Below are 25190 nucleotides of genomic sequence, written 5' to 3'. Positions count from 1 at the left end.
GTGTAATTACATTTGTACTTGACGGAAATCCGAGTCGAATCTATACAGGTAACATGAAAATTTATAGCGGCTTTTAAGGCTACTTGCCGGGACTCAGAGTCTGCAATAAACAATTAATAGGTCATTTCGAGTGCCGCGATATTATTTCGCGAAACTTTGGGGTTAATTTCCTTGCCTGGGTGGAAGTTTTATATAATAAGCATATTCTTTTACATTTTTAGATTTTGAACTTGTTTACGACTATGTGCATTAAATATAAAAATGACTTATATAACATGGACTAAATCAAAACTTATACAAAACCAGATAAAGTTTAGAATAACGGCTGTTAAAGCATATTGATTTTTTTTTATAATGAAATCATAGGAGAAATGATTATTTTTCATTATAAAAATGGTCTTTTTTATATCTATATTTCCTACAGAATAATCAAATATCTACATGTATGTTAATATACGCTTCATACGTATAATAATAAGGTATGCAGCATTGCGAGCCGTAATTAATAAAATGAAATAAATAAATTGGTGGGAAAGACAGTCTCTAATGTTGTCAGAACTTGTTGTCCGACCCTTTGCCCTTTGATTATGTATGTTGAAAATGTTATTGTAATAACGTCATATCAAACAGTAATAAAATCATAACGAAATAAGTTATTTCGTTTAAACGAAATGATTTCGTTTAAATGAAATAATTTATTTCGTTTAAACGAAATAACTTTTTTTCGTTTAAACGAAATAAAAAAAAGTCTCACATTACCTAATTGGAAAAAATGTGTGTAACATGTCACTTTAGGGGCACCGTAAGTTTCCGCCCATTTGATGTTTTCAAATGTGAAATTTGGATCTAATATAACTTTAAATAAAAAGGAAAACAGCGAAGTCTTATCTTTTCGTCGGAACACAATAACTTGGTAGGTAGTTGCGTTTTTAAATGACCCTTAGGGTAGAAAAGACGGTCTGTAACATTTTACACTTTTATGATATGTGTGCATGCGGTATACGGTGGGTTAAAATACTTTTTTCATCGAATTGAATAAACATGTAGATATATGTTTTTTTTAAATCATTTTATTTTATTAACAACGCTGTGTAGTATGTATTTGTTGTTGTTTTTTGTCTAAAATTGATCGTTCACTAATCAGAAAAAAGTACACATAATTTATTTATGTACTCTAAATTGTAAGTGAATGATATCATATCAAAATAACGTTGAACGTTGTCGTTACGTTGCAAGAAATTTCAATATTTTTATTGCATAACCAAGCTTTCGAAAACATATCATGTATATTGCTTGTGATTTATTTATGTTGTATAGATAACGTACGTGGTAAGACGTGAAAAATGGTACCAGTAGCTCCCTTGCCAGGCTTGGCACTCAGCATTAATAGGGAAACTGGCCTCTCCTCTCATACCCTCGTGGCGATCGATTCCATCATGAATGAGGTGTCGAGAGTGATTAATATAAGTTGTAGAACTTGTTTTACAATCGACCTAGAATGAATTAGTATAAACTAAACTAATGTACGTGGTAAGAAGAATAAAAAAAGAAAGAAAGACAAAAACAAACAAACAAAAAAACGATCCATCATTAATTCATAAAACATTATGAGCGGATAAAAATGTCAGATCTTTTCCGATTTATCTTAAAGTAAAATAAGAAGTATTAAAATTTATTCATCTCAAACATTATGATTTTTTACATTTATCATTACATAAAAATTTGCGCTTCGAGTAATGTAAAATATGTCCTCGATGCCCCTATAAAATCGCTAAACATAATTATTATATTCGTCTTTATACACCGTATGTGAGGTTTTGTATCTAAATCTTAAGGGTACATATGCGCATGCATACAGATTTACGGATACGTTTTCAAAACATATTCAAGCCGTCGTGCTTTCTCAAATGTATTTTTTGTATGTGACAATAGTGCGCATATTGTAAAGCTTATTTGCCGAACGCTCTAGATCTACCTCATAATAGTCTGACACATTACCATTTACCAAACTCGTGAATATCGTACTGATTTGTTTAAAAGCATGTTTAAAAGCATGCACGCTATGATGCTTACTCAGGGGAGCTGTGCACAAAAGTCGGAAGAATTTGTTAAGATATTTATTATTCTAACATGGCTCGATTTGATTTCCAGTTAAACAAAGAAGAAAATCAAGCTCTATATATTCTGCGATAAACAACGGTTAACGCGCGAGAGCATTATGACGTCAATTATGACGTCATATTGCTGCATGACGTCTGATACATTACTCCTCGTTTAAATGAATTCCAGTATATTTTTTATTAAAATATATCAATTAGCATGTCAGAATTTAAACAATCAAGGCCTTCTTGTGATTTATCATCTAAGTTACCACGGTTCATCGTTCAGATGCTTCAGTATTTAACCACTCTGGCTATCGCCCTCGTGGTTCAATTCCTACACATCAGAACTCTGAACCGTTGTAAATCAGACGATAAACCACTCGAAGGCCTTGATTATTTGTTAAATATAATGTAATAGAAATATCCAATTACTATAATACATATTATTTCGCTGTTATGTATAGCTTCGTACCTGTGAAATTTATATCTGGATTGTTAATCTAGCGTAATGTTTTAGTAATCCAATGCAATCCAATAAAAAAAGGAAATATTTAATGATAATAGGGGGATGGGATGGGGTGGGGAGCATGCACTGCCTGATAATTATCCTCTCACATTGTTTACAAATATATACAGGTTAACATGGCTGAGCGGTCACCTGTTTAAGTAGCCAGATTATGTCGCTCTCTAGAATGGCTGCTAAGGGCAGGTATGACTGTATATATTACGAAGTTGACTGCGTTTAATTGTTAAGTTGACTGTGTCTAAAGAAATAGGGGTTATCTTCTAAGGTGAACTTTAGTATTAATTACTTCATGTGGCATATAATTAGTAAAACGGCAATATAATGCATTGTTAATTGCTCTAAATTTTGTACAATTAAGATTCATTAGTGTCTGAATAAATGATTGATATTTGCGATAAGAATACTAATGAGTCAGACCTTTTTTATGGACAGTGATAACAGGGATGTAGCAAGAAAAAGCGCAGCAACTTCAGGGGGAAAATCTTAAGACACTGTATTTTAGAGAATTCATGGCATTGTTTTGAACTTTTTTGATAATTGTTTTATATGCGATAACAGCAGGTGTTAATTTTTAAATTTTTGTGAGTTTTTACATTTCATCATTTATATCTTTAATGTTAAACGCCATTGAATATGTCATTGTATAGAAATAGGCGTTTAATCAAATTAATCAGTTTCAGTTTCAGTTATTTGTAAGCATTATTTCTAAGCGTTATGTTCTATAAATATTTTCATACTTGCAGTGGCTGGTTACAACATGTTCCGAATAATGGAATAAAAAACTTATTAAGAATATTAGATAGTCGCTTTATAAATTCAAATAAGTCTGCATAAGTACTGAAAACGGTACAATTAAAATGTTTTTCCTTCCAGTTCAACTGCAGTCCAAGGATGAATTTCTGTTATTTGCCTTTTTGGTTTATTTTTACATTTGTTATGCGATAGTTTAATGCTAACTCAGTCATAATGGCTGTCAGGTAACCATACTTAACGCCTCGGTAGCCTAGCAACGAGTACGGGAGGTTGCGGATTAACTCTCTAGTTGCGCCATACCAAACACGTGAAAGGTGGTATAAGCAGCATCTTTTCTTGGTGCTGAGCTTTAATATGATCGATGTAACTCATTGCAGACTTGGGGCAGTCTTCTGCGCATGACCGAAAGTGATTATCAATTGTAGCGCACGGCAAAAATATGCATTTAGTGTACAATATGCATAAAATACTGACTAAAGGTTAGGGTTAGTATCACCATGGTTACAAAATATATACATTTAAGATATTTTCGTTCAAATTTAGTTAATCCAGTATGTACCGGAGACTGTAATTTATACCGGCGCTCCAAGTCTGCATTGAGTCACAGTCTAAGATGATTGTGCTGGGACTAAAGTCTTGTCAGCCCGGTATCAGTATAATGTGTCTTGGTGGGTATCATGTCACGTGTCAACGGCGTGATATTCCAGCGAGGCAGCACTATAAATTTGGGCATTGTGCCCAATGCTACAAATTGACACCGTCATTTCTATGATTGAAAAAAAAATGTAGAAAAAGACGCTTAACCCGAACATACACAGATAATCAAACCAAGTACTGCGCTATGCGAAATACGAGTTTGTTGTTTTTCCCCGCCGATGGAGCCTTAGTATCGGACGGGTTTTCGGCTTTGTCAGAATCAGGTTGAGTGAGCTGTATGTATTTCATGTTTTTCTTGTTTACATCCAAAGATACTTGCATTACTTATTGTAAACATATTATACAATGTTAAATACACATGTTTATAATACAAGGTTTTGATTGGTATTATAATAAAGTGGCTCGTGAAATGTATTAGAAGAAGTATGTTTAATGATAAGAGAGTCATTCTTTTTAACAAGTTTATCAACATTTCCTTATTTCAAATGAGTATCAATTCATGTGCAAAAAAAGTTAAACGTTCGCTTGTGTTTATTGACTCATTAGAAGACAGTCAATTGTAGCCGCAGATTTTGAAATCGTGAAAAGAATTTTCAATGTCAGTGCGACAATAACCCCGACTTTCAGACCCATATATCATAAATGTGGTAAATATTTTATATTTAAGACATGTCAATGACATTTTATGAAAGTTTTATCAATGGTCTTTTTGTTATAGCAAAAGTCTACGTAATTCTCCATCACCCGTGAAAATAATAACCAACTACTTTTAAAGGATAGAGTTAGGAGTACTGGTGATACTTAATATATATCGCGATGAGTTTTCCAGATACTGTACTCGTATGCTCAAAGAACTATAAAATACACAGAATGGCAACTTGGGATAATCCCGCGTCATCTCGTGTTAGCGTGTTATCTTATTTCAAAGCGTTTGCCGACTTGATCAGTCATGATCAAATCAACAGACGCTTACTGAAGTATAAAACTGGTGGTACGCCCGGCACGTAATAAACCAATTTGAGTCCTTTTTCAAACGAAAACTGTTGATTTCTCAGACTTTCAATCATAAATTTATTCCTTCCCCGTGTAGAAAATACTAATAACATTAAAAATACACCATTATCATGATAAACAAATGATCCGAAAGTAACCTTATTTCAAAGCGTTTGCTGACTTGATCAATCATGATCAACAGACGCTTACAACGAGATCTCATTCAGTTGTCACGGGATGTTGGCGAGATTTGCTCTGTATGCCTTTCAAGTTGCCGATCTGTTTATTTTATAGCTCTTTGGTATGCTAAATGTTTTATCCATATTGCGATATATTTTCGCATACTGTATTCATGATATAGAAGGCTTTTATCTTTATCGCTATACTTTTCCCGATACACTCCCCGTATACCATATATTTATCTATATAGGGAAACGTTTTCCCCATACTGTACTCGTATACTAGATTTTTGTCAACGTCGTGATAAGTTTTCCTAATACAATACTCGTATACTACATTTCATCAATATCGCAATACCTGTTCCTGGTGCTCTACTCGTATTCTAGATTTTTATCCTTATTGCGACTGTGATAAGTTTTCCAAATACAATACTCGTATACTAGATTTTACCTATATTGCAATACCTGTTCCCGATGCTTTACTCGTATCTTATTGCGACTGCGATAAGTTTTCCAAATACAATACTCGTATACTAGATTTTATCTATATTGCAATACCTTTTCCCGAAAGTCCAATAACATATTCTAGATTTTTATTCTATCGCGATACGTTTACCCCCACTCATACAGCTACGCCATTTCCCTAAAGTGATAGATTGCATTGTGAAACAATGCTGAATTAATGTAGCTTTTGTTTCCATATAAAATAAACTAAGCAGCTGACAGAGGACTACTAAGCTAGTTTGAAGCTCCATCGTCACCATGAAGGCTGTCGTCTTGCTCCTCGTTACCATGGTGGCCGTTGCTCAGGGTTAGTAAATAATATTGCTTAATTAACGAACTTTATAAAATGATATTTGTATGTGACATCCGTCCACGAATATTTGGTGAATTTTGAATTGTTGTTGAGTATTTTGAAAAATGTTTTATTCACTTTAAAGAAGCTATTTGATGCAAAAATGTCAATATATTATACATGCTTCATTGAATTACTGTAGGTGTACAATCCGTGATTTTTGGCGCTAATATTGGCGTTAGCTATGAACCGCACATTTTGAACAACGCGGATATGACTGTTGCTCCAAAAAAACGCAATAAAAACCTTACGCGGTTACGCAAAAGAAACATTATCTTCAAAGCCTTTTTTATAATACAAATACACAATTAAAAAAATTTAAACGCGTTTTAACATTTTTAACAGTATGAATAGATTCTCTATTCTGAATAGATATTTAAAAAATACTTAAACATTGATGTGGATTCTGTGTTGATATCATTATACCCAATTATTATACCCTTTAGACTGGTGTGGAGAGTAAAAACATTCAAAAAGTCAAAGATCTGCTCAGATACTTGTTAACTGGGAATTACGAGAATTAACTGTTTTTTTTTGTATTCCGTTTTCTGTATTCATGCATGTATATAAATGCCTTTAAATTAATTGTTTTCTGTATTCTCTTTTCTGTATTCATGCATGTATATAAATGCCTTTTCACGCATACCTATATTAGAAGCTTTATTACTTAACACCTTAGTTGTGTGTTTGCTACCGACCATTCCGAGTGTGTTCCTTTGTATGTCTGTTTTGTCAAGGGCTATATAGTTTATGTCATCATGTCTGACAGGCATTCATCTATGAGTACACTATTAAAGGGTAGCGGCGCTTTTAGAACTTTGCTTTTCCCATTTTCATGTTGAAGTCCTTGTTTTAATGTCATTCCTGACTTGGAATAAAATCACGAAAATCAAATCTTTCCGTTTAGTTTGCAGCACATCATTGAAATCTTGATGGAAACAAAAGCTTTTGATACAGCTAAAACTAATATCTTATTATAAACTTGTTGTCCTTGATTCGATCTTTTCTTTGACCTGATTTTGACCTTGAATGAATGTGTCTTTACAGGAACCCTCCCTGCAATTGGAAGGTCTTCCTTTGGCGTCTTTCGCGGAGGACCTTTCTTTGGCCCTTTCCGTGGCGATGACTTCTATGACGATGATAGGTACCCCTTCGGCGATGATGGCTTCTTCGGCGAGTTCTTTGACGATGGCCCCTTTGATGATTTTGGTGATGATGGATTTTTCCCTGGATTTTTCCCTGGATTTTTCCCTGGCGGCTATTATGGTGCCAGGCGCATGGATGATTAGATGTTTGGACATACACACCTTTTTGAACTTTCATTTGCAGTTTGCAACAAACTTTTATACGTAGAAGACCAAAAGCATTTAATGTAATCATTTGGCTCCTCAATTTTTTTTAGAAGTTTCATACTCTACATACGATATGTGACCTGGATTATAGCACAAAATTCAAATTCAAGTTTGAACTCCTGACGAGGCGTGAGTTTTAACCCCGGATTAGGCGTGAGTTTGAACTCCAAACGAAGCGTGAGTTTAAAGTCGACATAGTTTAAGCTGTTGATATATATGCGCACTATTTGTTTTCGATTTCATACCAACTTGAATGACAATCAAATTAAATTTAAAGAGCGTAAAATTTGAAAAGTGTACCAGTTTTGTGTGTACTGTCAGTAGTAATTGTTTTGCAGATGCAGCAAATAAAATCTTTTATATTTTGATTACTCTTTTCACCATTTTTCAGATACAACCTACAATAGTACCGTATATGTAACTTATAAAAGAATATTAACCTAAAGGAGTAAAACGATGAGAAAATACATTGCCCTGAAACTGAATAATTTTTCTCCTCCTTATATTATCTTAGCTTTTAAATGGATATTCAGTACTTCGTCCTTTGACGTATAGAAACTGTCAGTTCGCTGGACTTCCCTTTCAGCTACTTGTTTATTACAGCTCTCGTATCTCTATAAATCCAAATTATTACATACTCAATTATAACCTCCGTTAAGTTTCAATGAAACCTGAAACGTCAATATTTTTTTCATATTGACATTCATATTTAATATCAGGTGGGTGACGTCATTTGTGTCGTCAGTTTCATGTATGTCGTCGCGCTTAAAAAGTTCTTTTACGACGATATTTTCAATTTTACTCACGACAGGCTAAAGAACAAATTTGTATTATTTATATAATGATTGTACGTGTAGTACGTGTATGTAATACAAAGATTATTAGGTTGGCATCGAGAAATATGCACTCGTTCTTCGCGGAATGATATTGCACTCCTAAAGTCGCGCAATATTTCCGCTGCAGAACTCATGCATATTTCTTGATACAAATCTAATGACGTATAAATATTGCAGTTTGTGAAATGAAGCGACGTGCGTTTTATTTCTTTATACACCTTTAAAGTTTATCAGAATGGTCTGTACTGTAACAAACAAAAATTGCTTTCCAAAACCGCTTCATTTAAGGGTGAATTGGTATTAATTATAATGCCATAGAACAAACTTGAACCGACATTGCTAACAGTTGCGTACTGCACGGCGTCCCAATATGGTGAACATTTTTGAAGAGACAGAAATTCTTCAAATAAGTATAAAGATACACAATATGGACACGACATAATGCATATTTGACTTTGCACTATATAGAATGCGTTGATAATTTAAAATGGCTTATTTTTTTTTGCCGCCGACCGTCCTTTTTTCTATGCACAAAAAGAAAATGACTTACTATGTGGTCTTAAGCTTTAGTAGTAGATTTGATTTCATTTTATCAGACGTTAAAAAACATTTTCTAATGTCATACAATTTGCATGTTCTTGACAACTACTTTACAGTCCGATCTTCCAGCAGTAATTAAATTATAATCAGGCCTAAAAATGGTTTGCTTCCGGTATCCGGACCTACCCTAAATTTTTGGCCCGACCCTATATGTTTTTATGGCGTCGGAGATTTTTTTTCTCCATTTTCTAACAAAAAGTTGCAAAAATCAACTTACTGATGCTCTTAAGGCATAACCCCCTTATTTGTATTCATTTTTGACACAAAAATAATAATTTCCGAAAAGTCCCACTTAATAAAAAACATTAAAAAAATACCGACATACCTACCCGCATTTTTATAGCTTGTTACCGGAGGCAATTTTTGTCAGGCCTTAAGGGTTATATATTTTGTTAATAGATTAATAGGTACGACGTTTTACAAAGGGAAACTATATTTTACAAAGGGAAACCGTATGGAAATTAAATAAGAAGGGACCGAAAAGTTTAAGCAACATTTTTATATAAGATGAAAGTAAGATTCACTTTTATATTCGGTCTTACAAGATATATATCAACATTCATCCTTAATTTTTATAATTTGAATTTTTATGCACACTGTAAAAGAAGGTTGTTTTTCATAATACTGGATTACCATAATGATAATTTAATAAGTTTAGATGTCTTTACACATTTAAAGAAGGCTTGTTCTTGTAAAAACTAGTCAGCGTTAATGCTCATCATTACTTGGACTGAAACATGTGTCCAGTACATATACTGGTATACCTTCAATCAGTTACGCAAAAAGGAAACACCTTTCATTTAAAAAGAGTCACTTTGGGTTTATATATTGCATTAGGTGGTTCTCAGCTTTCCAATGCATTTGCAATTGCTCGTACAGAAAGCTAGGTAAAAATTTCTCCATGGGATTTGAAAGCTTCTGACTTTTTCGTTGTTTTTAAACAAAACTTCTATCGTGATACCGACCCGTCGAGACGGGGCGAGAATAAGCGGCGGGGAAGAAACCCACCTAAATACACTACGACATTTGATTGGAGCGTTTGGCGCGTCATGTCCCCACTTCTAACTAATAAAAACTGTATCGCAGAGCTTTTAGATGGATTTCCAGTTTCTATCATTTGATAATAACATCTGGTAGTGAGAAACAGTGTCGATAGAACACAAAGTTGATACAATTCATTGATACAAGCAAACACTGACTTTTCGAAGTGTAAAACGTAGAAAACACTGACATACTTTGTAATATTGACTGAAAGTTTCAATGAAATCCCTTCAGTAGTCTTGAATACTTATCTAAAACAAACCATGAATATGCTTATTCCAACAGTGCCAAGGGGAGATAATTCTGCGTAAACTTGAGGAAGGATTATAGATTTTATTCTTTGCAATTCCTCCCATTGCTACGGTGTTCCGTTTGGACAGTCGTGACTTTTTATTTAATACTAAACCGCGAAGCACGATGGTACGATGACAAAAACGCGATGGCGCGATGGCACGATGATGAAACAACGATGGTACGATGGTGAAAACGCGATGGCACGATGATGAAATCGCGATGGTGCGATGGTACGATGGTGCAATGTCGATGTAATATCGCGTTTTCATCATCGTACCATCGCGTTTCACCATCGTATCATCGTACCACTGCGTTTTCATCATCGTACCATCGCGTTTTCACCATCGTGTCATCGCGTTTTCATCATCGTACCATCGCATTTTCAACATCGTACCATCGCCTTCCGGTGGTCATGCGCAGTGGTACAGTATATGTGTCAGTAAAATACAGGTTTGATACAATCTTATTTTCACATTGCACTATGTACCTTCTACATCCTAACAAGAATAAGCTGAGCTTGAATAATACCATGTGACTATTACACTCAGCTGAAACAACGATTGCACGATGGTGAAAACGCGATGGTACGATGGTGAAACCACGATGGTACGAAGATGATAACGCGATGACACGATGGTGCAAACGCGATGGTACGATGGTGAAAACGCGATGGCACGATGGTACGATGATGAAAACGCGATAGCACCATGGTGCGGTGGTGAAAACGCTATGGTACGATGATGAAAATGCGATATTACATCGACATTTCACCATCGTACCATCGCGATTTCATCATCGTGCCATCGCGTTTTCACCATCGTACCATCGTTGTTTCAGCATCGTGCCATCGCGCCATCGCGTTTTCGTCATCGTACTATTGTGCATCGCGGTTTAGTATTAAATGAAATGACACGATTGTCCAAACGGAACACCGTACATTGCCGTCCATCAATATGCAAAGTTTTTTTCTATTCTCTTTAACAATTGCAATGTTACCGCAAAATATTGAAATAATAAGTATGAACAATGAAGATTATGCAAACAATATTCAAGATAAAGAAACAATTCTTGAGGATTCTTAATAATGGCTATCTACAATCAAACGTTCGATATAATCTTTTTTGTACCTTAGAGGTATATTAGATCCAAATTTCGTATTTAAAACATTGACTTCAAGTTTTATAATGTGTATAAACAGTACTATGCATTAGGTTTAAGATAGTACACACTGTATACTTGCATAGATAAATGCAGTATAAAAGTGTACTACCACTAAAAAACTGGTTGTTTTTTTAACAATCAACTGTAACAGTTACTGCATGGCATTTAATTATGAATATAGCCCTATATGCAAACCTACGGTGCCCGTACTACGGTGTCCGTGAAGTGACATCCGAAATATTTTTTATTTCGTTTTTACGAAATAAGATTTTGAAATGTTAATTCGTAAATATTATTTCGTAAAAATGAAATGTATTTTTTTTGTGAAAACGAGATCTTATTTCGTACAAACGAAATCTTATTTCTTAAAACCGAAATGTATTTCGTAAAAACGAAATCTTATTTCGTGAAAACGAAATGTATTTATTTCTTAAAACCGAAATGTATTTCGTAAAAACGAAATCTTATTTCGTAAAAACGAAATGTATAACGTAAAAACGAAATGTATTTCGTAAAAACGAATTGTTATTTCGTAAAAACGAAACGTATAACGTAAAAACGAAATGTATTTCGTAAAAACGAAATATTAGTTCGTAAAAACGAAATCTTATTTCGTGAAAACGAAATCTTATTTCGTAAAAACGAAATGTATAACGTAAAAACGAAATGTATTTCGTAAAAACGAAATGTTAGTCCGTAAAAACGAATTGTTATTTCGTAAAAACGAAATCTTATGTTATTTCGTAAAAACGAAATCTTATGTTATTTCGTAAAAACGAAATGTATTACGTAAATTTTTAAAACGAAATCTTATTTCGTACAAATGAAATTTTATTTCGTTAAAACGAAATGTATTTCGTAAAAACGAAATGTATTTCGTAAAAACGAAATATAGTTTTGTAAAAAATACGTAAACGAAATGTTTCGTAAAAATAAAAAAAAGTAAAAAAAAGTTTCACATGTCACTTTACGGGCACCGTACAAACCTAATTGATATATTTAGTAAAGCTAAATACAATTGATGGGGATTTTATACATTTGAAGTAAATATCTAAAGGTAAAATATTTTAGTGAAATATGCCCAATGGCTATCTTTATTGTTATTCACCGGACAAAAAAATTATATTAAGTATAATAGCGAGATAATTTTTAAAACCATTTTACATAAAGTAATGTTTTTTTTTTTGCACTTAGCACTTTTCTTTTTATATTTGACTTTGTTCCGAGTTTCAATGAAATTTCTTCAGTACATTAAGTTATATATATTTTTTTGCAAGAACAACGTAGCTGCATAAAGGGATATAATTTGAAACTAGCCAAGAAAGAATTATGGTTCTTGCACACTGCTCTTAATCTCATTTGTATAAACTCATATTCAAAGTTTCATTGAATGATGATATATGCGCCAGATAAAATGTGTGAAAGAGGGAAGTAGGGACGGACAGAAGGACGGACGTGACTAACGGACAATCTGCTCACGCTTAGGGGAGCATATAAATCATATTTTAAAACATAAAAATTTTTGGATTTAAAATTTTAAATGTGTTGTTTTAATTCTGCTTTCTATCATATCGACCTTCATGAAATTGTGTTGTAATTATTCCTTATTAAAATTATCTTTTCAATAAAAGGTATGTACAGGAGAAATAACCTTCTAATAATAAACTTCAAAGCAGAAGAATTACGATGATTCTGTTAGCTTTGTAGAATGTCGTAAATATTTACGTAAGTATATACTTTGAACCTGAAACCGAAACCGGAAATTGTCTCTAAAATCCTGCAGTAATAAACATTTAAAGAGATGCAGATATTAAAGCAAAAATATTTCTCATTTTATTTGCAGGCGCGGTGTATATGCAGTGCAATAAAATTATTTTATTCTATGATGTGGTGATTCGGAGTTTCATAAACCGAGACGATCCTAAAATGAAGTAAGATATCAAAAGATTTTCAATTATCATACAAATGAGAGAGCATCTGGATTGTAATTTCGGGAAATGCCTTACATCACTTAAGTTAATGCTCTCTTAAGTGTGTCTGTAATTCCCAATGAAATACCAATTATACTTGGCTAGCCAGACGAGGAAACCACTTGAACTTCTTTTATTGATTCCACGTTTTGCCAATTAGCGGTCGTGAATTTCCGGCAATTTTCGGAACTTGCATATAAATATGAACGATTTTCTATCTATTTACCAATATGAGTCCGTTATTTTCCGTACAAAGCGGTAAATATCTATGAAATATGAACGCAAAGATATAAAAACAAAATTCCGTTAATTTCCGTGATATTAAATGATTAAGACGGACAAGAGAATATGAATATTGGAACTGTACAATAACTATAAGAGTAATGGAAATAACACGCTATATTTATTGTGTATCTATTTGTTTTGCTTGGATAAAAGAAGGTAAATTTGTATGAAGAACAAACTTTATGTTTAGCAGAGTAAAACATTATATATAGAATTATTAAGATAATATTATTAATAGGCCACCGTATGTCGGTCACTTGTGGTACCCTATTGGTACGCATGCGCGAATGATCGTTTCATAAGTACAGTATACTAAAAAGGTCATAAAGTGTTAATTAGTTGTTAAAGGCATTGATATATTAGCAATCTAAATCACAGTTATTATAATATGATCAATTCATTTTTAATTGAATAAATAAATAAAACATTTTTTTTTAATTGGCATAAATGATAAATGACAAAATTTAGATCAAAGACCAGTATTCTAGTTCGTTTAAACTATGATTGAACGATTCATATAGTGTGCGCGCTGTTTATATTAACAACTAAACACCATTCAGAAACAATTCATATCATAATAAAATTTTGCCAAAAAAAAAAAAAAAAAAAAAAAAAAAAAAAAAACTAGTGTAACTTTTTCTGTTTTATTATGGTTTAAGTTTTCATCATCAATTTAATACATCGCAGTGATCAGTCTTTATTGCATAGATATGCACAATACCTGTACCGTATTCTTTTCAAAAGGATACTATGATATATCGAGGGTTAACTAATAATTGGTAGTTAAAAGGTTTACTATTTATTGATATATCGAGGGTAAACCAATTATTGTTGTACGGAGGTTTAACTGGTTATTGGCACAGCAAAGGTAAATCAATTACTGTTATTTGGAAGGTAAACTAATTATTGGTATATCCCGGTTAAATCACTTCCTGTTACATGGAGTGTTAACGGTTTACTGGTATATCAAGGCCAGTTATTGTATATTGAGGGTTAACTGATAACTGGTATATTAAAGGTTAAGCAAGTATGTTATTTGAAGGGTAAAATGATTACTGGTAAAGCGAGCGTTTACTAATATACTTTATATGAGGGTTAATCGGATTACAAGTATATTGAGGATTAATCAGTACCTGTTTTATGCGGGGTTGACGCATTACTGGCATATTGAGGATTAACAAATTACTGTTATTCAGAAAGTTAACTGATTATGGCATGTCGAGGGTTAATCGATTACTGTTATTCAGAAGGTTAACTGATTATGGTATGTCGTTATTCAGAAGGTTAACTGATTATGGTATGTCGTTATTCAGAAGGTTAACTGATTATGGTATATCGTTATTCAGAAGGTTAACTGATTATGGTATATCGAGGGTTAATCAATTACTGTTATTCAGAAGGTTAACTGATTATGGTATGTCGAGGTTTAATCGATTACTGTTATTCAGAAGGTTAACTGATTATGGTATATCGTTAGTTCAGAAGGTTAAACTTATTAGGTATGATGTAGTCGAGGGTTAATCAATTACTGTTATTCAGAAGGTTAACTGATTATGGTATATCGTTATTCAGAAGGTTAACTGATTATGGTATATCGAGGGTTAATCAATTACTGTTATTCAGAAGGTTAACTGATTATGGTATGTCGAGGTTTAATCGTTTAAACTGTTATTCAGAAGGTTAACTGATATGGTATTCGTATTCAGAAGGTAAACTGATTATGGTATGTCGAGGTTTAATCGATTACTGTTATTCAGAAGGTTAACTGATTATGGTATGTCGAGGGTTAATCAATTACTGTTATTCAGAAGGTTAACTGATTATGGTATGTCGAGGGTTAATCAATTACTGTTATTCAGAAGGTTAACTGATTATGGTATATCGTTATTCAGAAGGTTAACTGATTATGGTATATCGAGGGTTAATCAATTACTGTTATTCAGAAGGTTAACTGATTATGGTATGTCGAGGTTTAATCGATTACTGTTATTCAGAAGGTTAACTGATTATGGTATGTCGTTATTCAGAAGGTAAACTGATTATGGTATGTCGAGGTTTAATCGATTACTGTTATTCAGAAGGTTAACTGATTATGGTATGTCGAGGGTTAATCAATTACTGTTATTCAGAAGGTTAAGTGATAATGGTATGTCGAGGGTTAATCAATTACTATTATTCAGAAGGTTAACTGATTATGGTATGTCGTTATTCAGAAGGTTAACTGATTATGGTATGTCGTTATTCAGAAGGTTAAGTGATAATGGTATGTCGAGGGTTAATCAATTACTATTATTCAGAAGGTTAACTGATTATGGTATGTCGTTATTCAGAAGGTTAACTGATTATGGTATATCGTTATTCAGAAGGTTAACTGATTATGGTATATCGAGGGTTAATCAATTACTGTTATTCAGAAGGTTAACTGATTATGGTATGTCGTTATTCAGAAGGTTAACTGATTATGGTATGTCGTTATTCAGAAGGTTAACTATTATGTTAATCCTGTTATTCAGAAGGTTAACTGATTATGGTATGTCGTTATTCAGAAGGTTAACTGATTATGGTATGTCGAGGTTTAATCGATTACTGTTATTCAGAAGGTTAACTGATTATGGTATGTCGTTATTCAGAAGGTAAACTGATTATGGTATGTCGAGGTTTAATCGATTACTGTTATTCAGAAGGTTAACTGATTATGGTATATCGAGGATTAACAAATTACTATTATTCAGAAGGTTAACTGATAATGGTATGTCGAGGGTTAATCAATTACTATTATTCAGAAGGTTAACTGATTATGGTATGTCGTTATTCAGAAGGTAAACTGATTATGGTATGTCGAGGGTTAATCAATTACTATTATTCAGAAGGTTAACTGATTATGGTATGTCGTTATTCAGAAGGTTAACTGATTATGGTATGTCGAGGGTTAATCAGTTACTGTTATATGGAGGATTAACGCATTACTTGTATATTGAGTGTTAACAAGTTACTCTTACATAGCGTGTTATCTAATAACTGTTACATTTTGTATATCGAGGGTTATCTAGCTGCTGCTATTTGGGGAGGGTTAACTGATTACTGGTATTTTGTGGGTTAACCAAGTTTGTTACATGGATGGTTAACAGATTACTGGTATGTCGAGAGTTAATCAATTATTTAAATTTTAAAGGATTACCGATAACTGATATATAGAAAAGGTAAACCGAGAACTATGGTATGGAATTTTAATTTATTACTGATATATCGAGGGTTAACCAAGTACAAAATGTACTCTGATATGGAGAGTTTACAGGTTATCGGTAAGTTGAGGGTTTACAAATTATTGTTACATGGAGAGTTCCATGAAGAGTTAACATGTAAATTTTGTAATACAGGTATATTTAAAAAAAGTCACCGTAAATACTATCAAATTAGACACTTCTAAATGCATGTGTATTTCGTATGAGTCTATAATTATCTTTATACACAGGTTTCATGAATTGATCAAAATATGTTACGTTCCTTTGTCTGAAAAACAATAATAGCCACGTCAATGTAGATGTATTTATGTTTTAAAAGTGTCAACAGCGAGATTGCCCGATGTTACAATTACGGACTCCAAAGCCGTGTCGCCGAAGAAAATATCACTTCAGTGGACACCAACTTTTGTGCCAAAGAAAGGCCAACCAGAATATGTTATCAGGTAAGCAACACTCGCATTGCCTCAGTTTTTGTCTACTTAAGTACCTAACTAGACAGAAACAACAGTTAGATGAATTGACCGAATGTACTGGTTAAATAACATTGATACTAAATCATTTCCAGCTGAAACTATCTGTGAAAACGTTTATCCGATTCACGTGAGTATTGTAATTAAATACTTAAATCAGCAAATATATTTACAAAAAATACGTCTATAATCAAATTCTGTTAAATATATTTGTTTACATTTTATGTAAGACCGGTGTGAGATAAAGTTGTCTAATAAATACACTTCAACAGTATATATACTCTAATGTGGACATGAACAACATGTTCTTATCATACCGCATGCCTTGCATTTACGTTAGAATATTCTCCTTGTCTTTTTAATAATGATAAAAAGCCTGCATGCGTCGTTTCAAAACTGATAAAAAGCTTTCTTTGATGTTATGCGTTGTAAGAATACTGATAAAAAGCCTTCCTTTCTGTTATGCGTTGTTGCAAAGCTGATAAAAAGCTTTCTTTGCTGTTATGCGTCGTTTCAAAACTGATCAAAACAACTACATTTCTGTTATGCGTCATTTCAAATTGAGAAGAAGCATATCTTGCTGTTATGCGTCGTTTAAATACTGATAAGAAGTCTACCTTGCTGTTTACGGCGTTTTACAAACTGATCAAAACAACTACCTTTCTGTTATGCGTCACTTCAAAATTGAGAAGAAGCCTACCTTACTGTTATGTGCCGTTCAAATCTTGATAAGTAGTCTACCTTGCTGTTTTTACGGCGTTTTACAAACTGATCAAAACAACTACCTTTCTGTTATGCGTCATTTCAAAATTGAGAAGAAGCCTGCACTGCTGTTATGCGTCGTTTAAATACTGATAAGAAGTCTACCTTGCTGCTGTTTTTACGCCGTTTTACAATTGATGCAAAGCTTGCTTTGATAGATGTTACTCGTTTCAAAATAGATAAAAAGCCTGCATTGCTGTTAAGTGTCTTTCTAAATTGATTGCATTTGATAACCGGAAGAGGGCTGCAGTGTTGGTATAAGCAATGCGATCGGACATAGTTTCTCTTTGTTTAAATCATGCATTTAAAATATTCTGCTTATTACATTTATATTTATCATTGAATGAGATGTAAAATATATATTGTAAGAAAGCGAAAGGACTGAATTATATTATGTTAGATGGCTGGAGATAATTATGATACATCGTTTTATAATTAGTACCCTTATATTGATAAGCTAAAATATTTAACAATGAATACATGATTCTTAAACCATGTAAAACAACATCTGGACATTAGGATATCGCAGCTGCAAGGTAATTGAACCGCATGTACTGTATTGGAGCATAACCTACATAAACCTCTTCATTAATGCTGCTGTAAAATGATTTTCTTTTCAAGATACAAAGCCAAAGGGGGAAACTACTTAAGAGCCTTTTCAAAGAAGACAGAAATCACATTGAAGGGTTTGCTACCAGACACAACTTACGTTGCTGCTGTTAGAGCTGTAAATTCAAAATCGCGTGGTGAATGGTCGGACACTGTTGAAATCAAAACAAAGTCCAGATCAAACGGTAATTTGCATTTGAAACATGAATATCGGGCATTAACAATACATTCAACGCAATGTCCATGCATGTTTATTGTTACGATTAAGTAAATTGTGTCGTGTTATTACATTTGTAGAATTCCGAGGGATTGGTTGGTGCTTGAGCACAGTAGGGCAAGGGATTCAATGTATCCCCGCGGGATTCTGAAGATGTTATAAAACAAAACGAAGCAAGCATACGTTAACGTTATTTTAGCATATACGAAAAGCTACAAATAAATGTGTTGTTCATCAACGTCATTAAATATATATTAAATGTGTAGGGTTGTCAGAAGTTTTTGACCACGGTGGCGTCGTTTCCTTATGAATTATCCGTTTTAGGGTCGTAATATATTCACGCTTTTTCCACCGAAAGCACAATGTAAAAGAACGTTGTAAGATAGCGTGTCTGGGAAAGTTTTTATTCATGAATCTTACACAATTTTTGAATAAGCGTTGATTTTGTTGTCATTTTTACTTTCTAAGATGAATAGTATACAAAATATGTGTATTATAATGTGTTCGTAATGCACAAATATGAAAATCGAAACAAGTGGGAATTTTCAAAGAATAAAATTTGAAAGAATAGTCTTTGAAAGCAACCAAGCAAAATAATAGCAGACTCGATTTGATTAAGCCTCTTGGTGACAGGTAGTGGGAAGTGCAACACCTCTCACGTACCATAGCACCGGCTCAAACGGAATTCTGTTGTACAGATATTGGAAGGACTGCATGGTCCAAAAGGACTAGAAAATAAACAATTCTCAATGCTAACATAACCCCTAAGCTTATAATGATCCTATCACTTAAGATATTGAATGTCGATCCTTTACTAACGCAGAGGCAACAATATTCTACTTTGATGGCTCTAATGAACCGGAGTACCAATATGTTTTCAAGCCTTAGCATTTTTGCTTTTTCTGGTTCCTCACTGGTACTTACAACTAAGTTGTTATTACATATATCTTTATTCTCTTATTCTTTTTCATGAATCTAACAGAACCAAGTAAATGTTTGCATTATGTTTTGATTTTCTTTAAACGGTTTTATTTTATTTTTTTTCGACAGAGGATATATATAGTAACATCACTGTGGAGGAAGTCAATGAAAAGAGCGTGATACTGAACTGGAATATAAGTAAACCGATAGGAGATATTAAAGACTTTGCTGGTAAGGATATTGATATTTAGAACAGGTCTAAAAAATTGACAAAAATAGAGTCGCATGTTTAAACAAGGATATAGGTTAAATATTTATGTACCAAAAGCTTTAGAAAAAATTAAGTACCATGGTTAACATGAGTTAGCATGATTAACTCTTGCACGGCATTATTAAGAAAAAAGCAGAGAAAAGCAATTGGACTGCTTAATCATAAAATTAAATATAAGATAGGAAATTTCATATGTGTAAAAAATAACCAGTATGGGTGAAAAGTTCCACCTTGTAAGTATGATAGTGTTCCAATGAGTAACATTTATAATAGTTGTTCGGTGTAAAGGATATTGATCAAGTATCGTTAACATTATTAATCAATAAATATTTGCACATTGTTCCAGATTTCCAGTTAATCCTGAAAAATAAAGACAAACAGCAGAAGAGGAAAACAAATTCATTCGAAATTCAGCTACAAGACCTTACCCCGGACACAAGTTATTCTGCAAATTTGTACATCATTCTGACATCTGGTACGTTCATATGATATAAACATTTTTGACTGACACTTAGCTCCTGTATATATACATTGTTGCTGGAGTGGGTTCAGACCTTTGATAATTCGAGTTCGCCACAAGAACTAAGTACGTAGAATAGAATAGGATACAGTAATTTGCTGTATTCAAAGGCATGGATGGCTATGCAGGTTACTCATTACTTTATAACTTCTTACATGACTTTCACTAAAGTATGATCTAATGTGTGTGTAATTATTTCTGATTTTTCACTACAGTGGTAGATCACCCGCTTCTATTGCGGAAAGTCGTCGGTTCGCTTCCATGAAAAGGGAGTTACTGGCTTCTCTTCTCTCATATCCTTGCCTTGTTGCGATGGATTCCATCAGGACTGAGATGTCGAAAATCAAAAATTTACTTGTAGAACTTGTTCCACAAAAAATAAACTTAACTTTATGAAGCTTTGAGGAAGTAAATTGAGAATTTTTGTAACATTTTTTTTCCAAAAACTAAGGCTTCTTGCTCGTTGCCCTCGCGACATGCCTAAACACACTCTAAAGACACAGTTGCATGCAATTGTATGAAGTGGGCTTAGATGAATCTCTAAAAACAATCAAACTGCAACAGAAATTAAATGATCCCTTTTAAGAAAGAAGCAGCTTGTTTAGTATCCCTAGATCAATCAAACTAAAACATGTAAAACGTATTTAAAATATGCAAAATACATGTATAATCTGGATCATCCTAAATGTTTTAGGGAAAAAAATACGCATTGGAAAGACAAAATTTCAGACACTTGAGCTACAGAGGAAAGCTCCAAGAAAGTTGAAGGTCAAATCCGCCACACACAGGGTGAGTTCTAGTTCCGTATTCATCAAGGTTTTATGTCTTAAATTTAGATTCAGTTAAAATGCTAAACTTTCTTTTCGCTCTGTAACTGTTACATTAAAACATATTAGATCTATATCGTTTTGATATGCTTAGGGCTTGCATAAAGAAATACAAATACTTTTATTTTGTCCATCCAAGTCAGTAAACCTTTTATTTTTTCGTTGATTGTTTTTGTGTGGAGTGAAATAAACGTATTATATTATTGTTTAAATAGCCGTCAATACGGCAGTTGTCAGCAGCCCTATCACTGTAGAGTACTTTATATTTCTTTTACGTTTTACATAACCGCAATCCATAGACTTTAAAACTCCATAGGACAAAATACAGTAAATCCAAACCGCCGGTATATTTCATATCCTTTTTACAGTCTATTGCGGTAAAATGGAAGCATATCAAGCCATCAGGGAACGGCAGTTTATCTGGATACATGTTGCAATACAAACAAAGAGGACTGGAAAATGAAGAAGCGTGTAATGTTGTTCTTGGCAGCACATACAAGTCTCACAAAATGCAAGGTTTGCTTAAAATGTGGACAAAAATCTTCAAAATGCAGTGTTAGTCTCAAGACACGTTTCATAACCATTTAATTAGCGTATATTATTAATAATCTCAGCTTATTTTGTACTAAGATTATAAAAATAGTTTTAACACGTTAAATATCCTTAAGGAATCTCAAAAGCCATAAACAAACTCTTACCTACAATAAACCTGTATTCGTGTATATCCACACAGCTGTTTGTACCATACGCAATGGTTTCTCATATCGATGATATATTTTTGCTCCTTCAGGACTTCTTCCGGACGTGAAATATTCAATAAGAGTTGCTGGAAAATTTAAGAATATCACAGGTATTTGTGTGCAGGATACTGCTCTTTATATGATACAGTTGCGTTAACTTACTAATATAGCCCCGTAATAACTCGAGATAAGTTACATACCACATGAGCGGTAAAGTATTTTGAGAGGCAAATTCATGACTTTACTAAGTCGTGCTACAGTTGCCCCACAGTTTCAGTGTATGGATTTAAAATTCCAGTTTATTTATTTATTGGAGGACCCAACATCTCATAATGTAAGCGGTGTCCAAGGTGATAATATTCAACGAATAAATTCATTTTGTATAAAACATTAAGCTTTCAAATAAAACAATGAAAGTAAACAGACTATAAAGTCTGTGATTTTTTGTAGGATCATTGACAGTTCATCAAACACCTTTGATATTTCAACAGCGTAGGCACACATTCACAACTTGGCTCATCCTACTAGGGGCGTAAAGTTGAATATTCGTTAATCAAAACGGAACATTTTAACTGGCCTCAATCTGTATTTTATTTCAAATAGGTGATAAAATAGGGATATTATAATAGTAGCTAGATCTGGTATGCTGTATTCGGCTCGAGTGGATTTGCCAAATCGGATCACACGAGGCCCGCAAGTGCCGAGTGTGATCCGACCAAAGTCCACGAAAGCCGAACACAAAATACCAGATGTTGCTTGTGTTATACTGACCCTTTTGTTATATATAACTCCGCCTTTGTGTTTGTTGTTTTCTTATCGAATGAAATCTTCAACGTTTATCGATGATAGAATAGAACTGAGTGAAGTTTTTATTTGCGTTATTGATAGAACTGTGTCAAGTCATGTATAGTAAATGAAAGTAGTCTGGCAACATATAATAACAAAGGTACAATACGGAACTTTTTCTGCCCGTTCATGTTTACTTTTGAAAAATAAGCCGACTGCTTTACAAAATTTATATAGGTATATAAGAAATATTTTTATGCAGAAATAAATTATTGGAATCTTTTACTTTATCTCCCTGTGTTGTAATCGCTCTTTGAAAATTGTCTTTGGATTCACCTTATTTCGATACTTTACGAGGACATACTGATAGATTATTGCAGCTGCATCGTTTACTGAAAACAAATTTACTGCTATTTAAGATGTTATTTACCTTATTAAAGTTAACGTGTACAATATCAATTAAATACAAACAATAGACGTTTTGTCAGATTGAATGTATTAATGTATTTTCAATCAGCATACCGAATTCCCAGTATGTTACTGGTCAGATGATACCAAAATTTGAAATTTACCTTTCTTCATCAAACTGTCGTAGAATGAAAACCTTCTAAGTGTAGAATTAAGTTTAAGTGATTTTAGAATAAAAACAAAAATAATTACTTTGTCTGTACGATGTACCTGTCTTTATGCACATTTTATGTTGAATAACTAAAAGAAGTTTAGTTTTAATACCGGCTTAAATTTAGATTTCTATATCTATGAAAATTATTCAGTGCGTAACCCAAAACTAAAAACATTTCCCTGGATTTTCATTTCAACAGTAATAAAATTTGTCTATCCATGCAGGTCCGTTTACAGAATGGCTTCGTGTGAAAACCACAGAGCCGCCGAAGGACCATGAAGATATAATTGTATACCATACTTCACCAAGCAGTGTTTTGTTGCTACTGAAACCCTTTTCAGGGTTAAGAAATATATCAAGCATTTCAGTGCTGCTAATAGCGAGGGAAGAAAAAACGATTTTTGGTAATATTTCCATTCTGTACCATTCTCATGTTTTACTTATAGAGTATGCTTCTAGATGTGCAACAGAGTATCAGTTCAGATAAAAATGCCTATATACAGCTTATGATTGCAGTGATAAATATGAAAACATGATAAAAATGCTTTTATACAGCTTATGATTGCAGTGATAAATATGAAAACATGATAAAAATGCCTATATACAGCTTATGATTGCAACTGATAAATATGAATACATGATAAAAATGCCTATATACAGCTTATGATTGCAGTGATAAATATCAGAATATTGATAGAAATGCTTGTTTATGATTGTAATGATAAATATGAACATATTGGTAAAAAGAAAATATTTTATAAAATGCCTATATATACAGCTTACATTTGCAGTGATAAATATAAAAGATATTGTCTATGATAAAAAGAAAATATTGCAAAAATGCCTATATACAGCTTACGGTTGCTGTTATAAATCTGAAAATACTGAACACTGTTCTTAGTTTCGTCATTTTGATATTACAGAGAAAATGTATCCCTCTCATTAACTTACAAACGAAGCATAACAAATGTTTATATGTGAATCAAACTGTAGCACGTTCATTTATCAAAATAAAACTTAGACATAGTTAATGACATAATTAATTTCACAGAGTACTTGCCATATTACTCAAGAAACGATTTCTAAGCTATATTGATTTGTGTATTTCATTTTATTGCACGTGTTTTACTCTACACTGTATCTGAATATCGTATGTGTGAACTGTACATTAAGTATTTTAAGTGCCTTGTCTTCTACCTTGCAAAATTTCACACCCTCGTTAGAAAAAAAACAACAAACCGTTTCACTCAGTTTGTTATTTCCTTTGATTTTATTGTAAATGTGGGAAATAATGAAGTAAAGTTACACGATAATGATTTATTTCCAGCTGAGCAAAATCTTGTTGAGGACAGAAAAGAGTTCGAAGTTGATAGCGAGAAAACATTCATTGAGGTGAATGACTTATTACCTGAAACTAGATATGAGGTGACATTGACATTCAATGGAGAGGAACATTGCAAATATCACAAAACTCAGGACATTGTTACTGTAGAGGGTGAGTCTATATTGCAGTTGCAACTAATTTCATATTTTTTAAATTAGTAAATATTGAAGTGGTAAGAATTGGAAACGACTTTCTTAATAAAGAATAAAGAGTT

At 33.0% G+C, this 25190-nt stretch overlaps 1 protein-coding gene across 1 annotated transcript in view; it reads left to right on the top strand.

Annotated features, from left to right (window-relative positions):
- Positions 1–13606: 13606 nt before the first annotated feature.
- LOC123542014 (phosphatidylinositol phosphatase PTPRQ-like) overlaps positions 13607–25190 on the top strand; it is a 33835-nt gene continuing 22251 nt past the window's right edge. The window contains exons 1-10 of the mRNA XM_045327806.2: positions 13607–13761; positions 17167–17290; positions 18701–18873; positions 19956–20057; positions 20444–20572; positions 21312–21406; positions 21813–21960; positions 22235–22294; positions 23817–23996; positions 24920–25087. Coding sequence (XP_045183741.2) covers positions 13704–13761; positions 17167–17290; positions 18701–18873; positions 19956–20057; positions 20444–20572; positions 21312–21406; positions 21813–21960; positions 22235–22294; positions 23817–23996; positions 24920–25087 — 1237 coding nt within the window. The 5' untranslated portion in view covers positions 13607–13703. The remainder of the gene's footprint in view (positions 13762–17166; positions 17291–18700; positions 18874–19955; positions 20058–20443; positions 20573–21311; positions 21407–21812; positions 21961–22234; positions 22295–23816; positions 23997–24919; positions 25088–25190) is intronic.

This window comes from Mercenaria mercenaria, chromosome 19, assembly GCF_021730395.1.
Source record: "Mercenaria mercenaria strain notata chromosome 19, MADL_Memer_1, whole genome shotgun sequence".
Lineage (NCBI taxonomy): Eukaryota > Metazoa > Mollusca > Bivalvia > Venerida > Veneridae > Mercenaria > Mercenaria mercenaria.
Note: the sequence above shows the minus strand (reverse complement) of the source record. Positions and strands in the feature narration are given on the sequence as shown.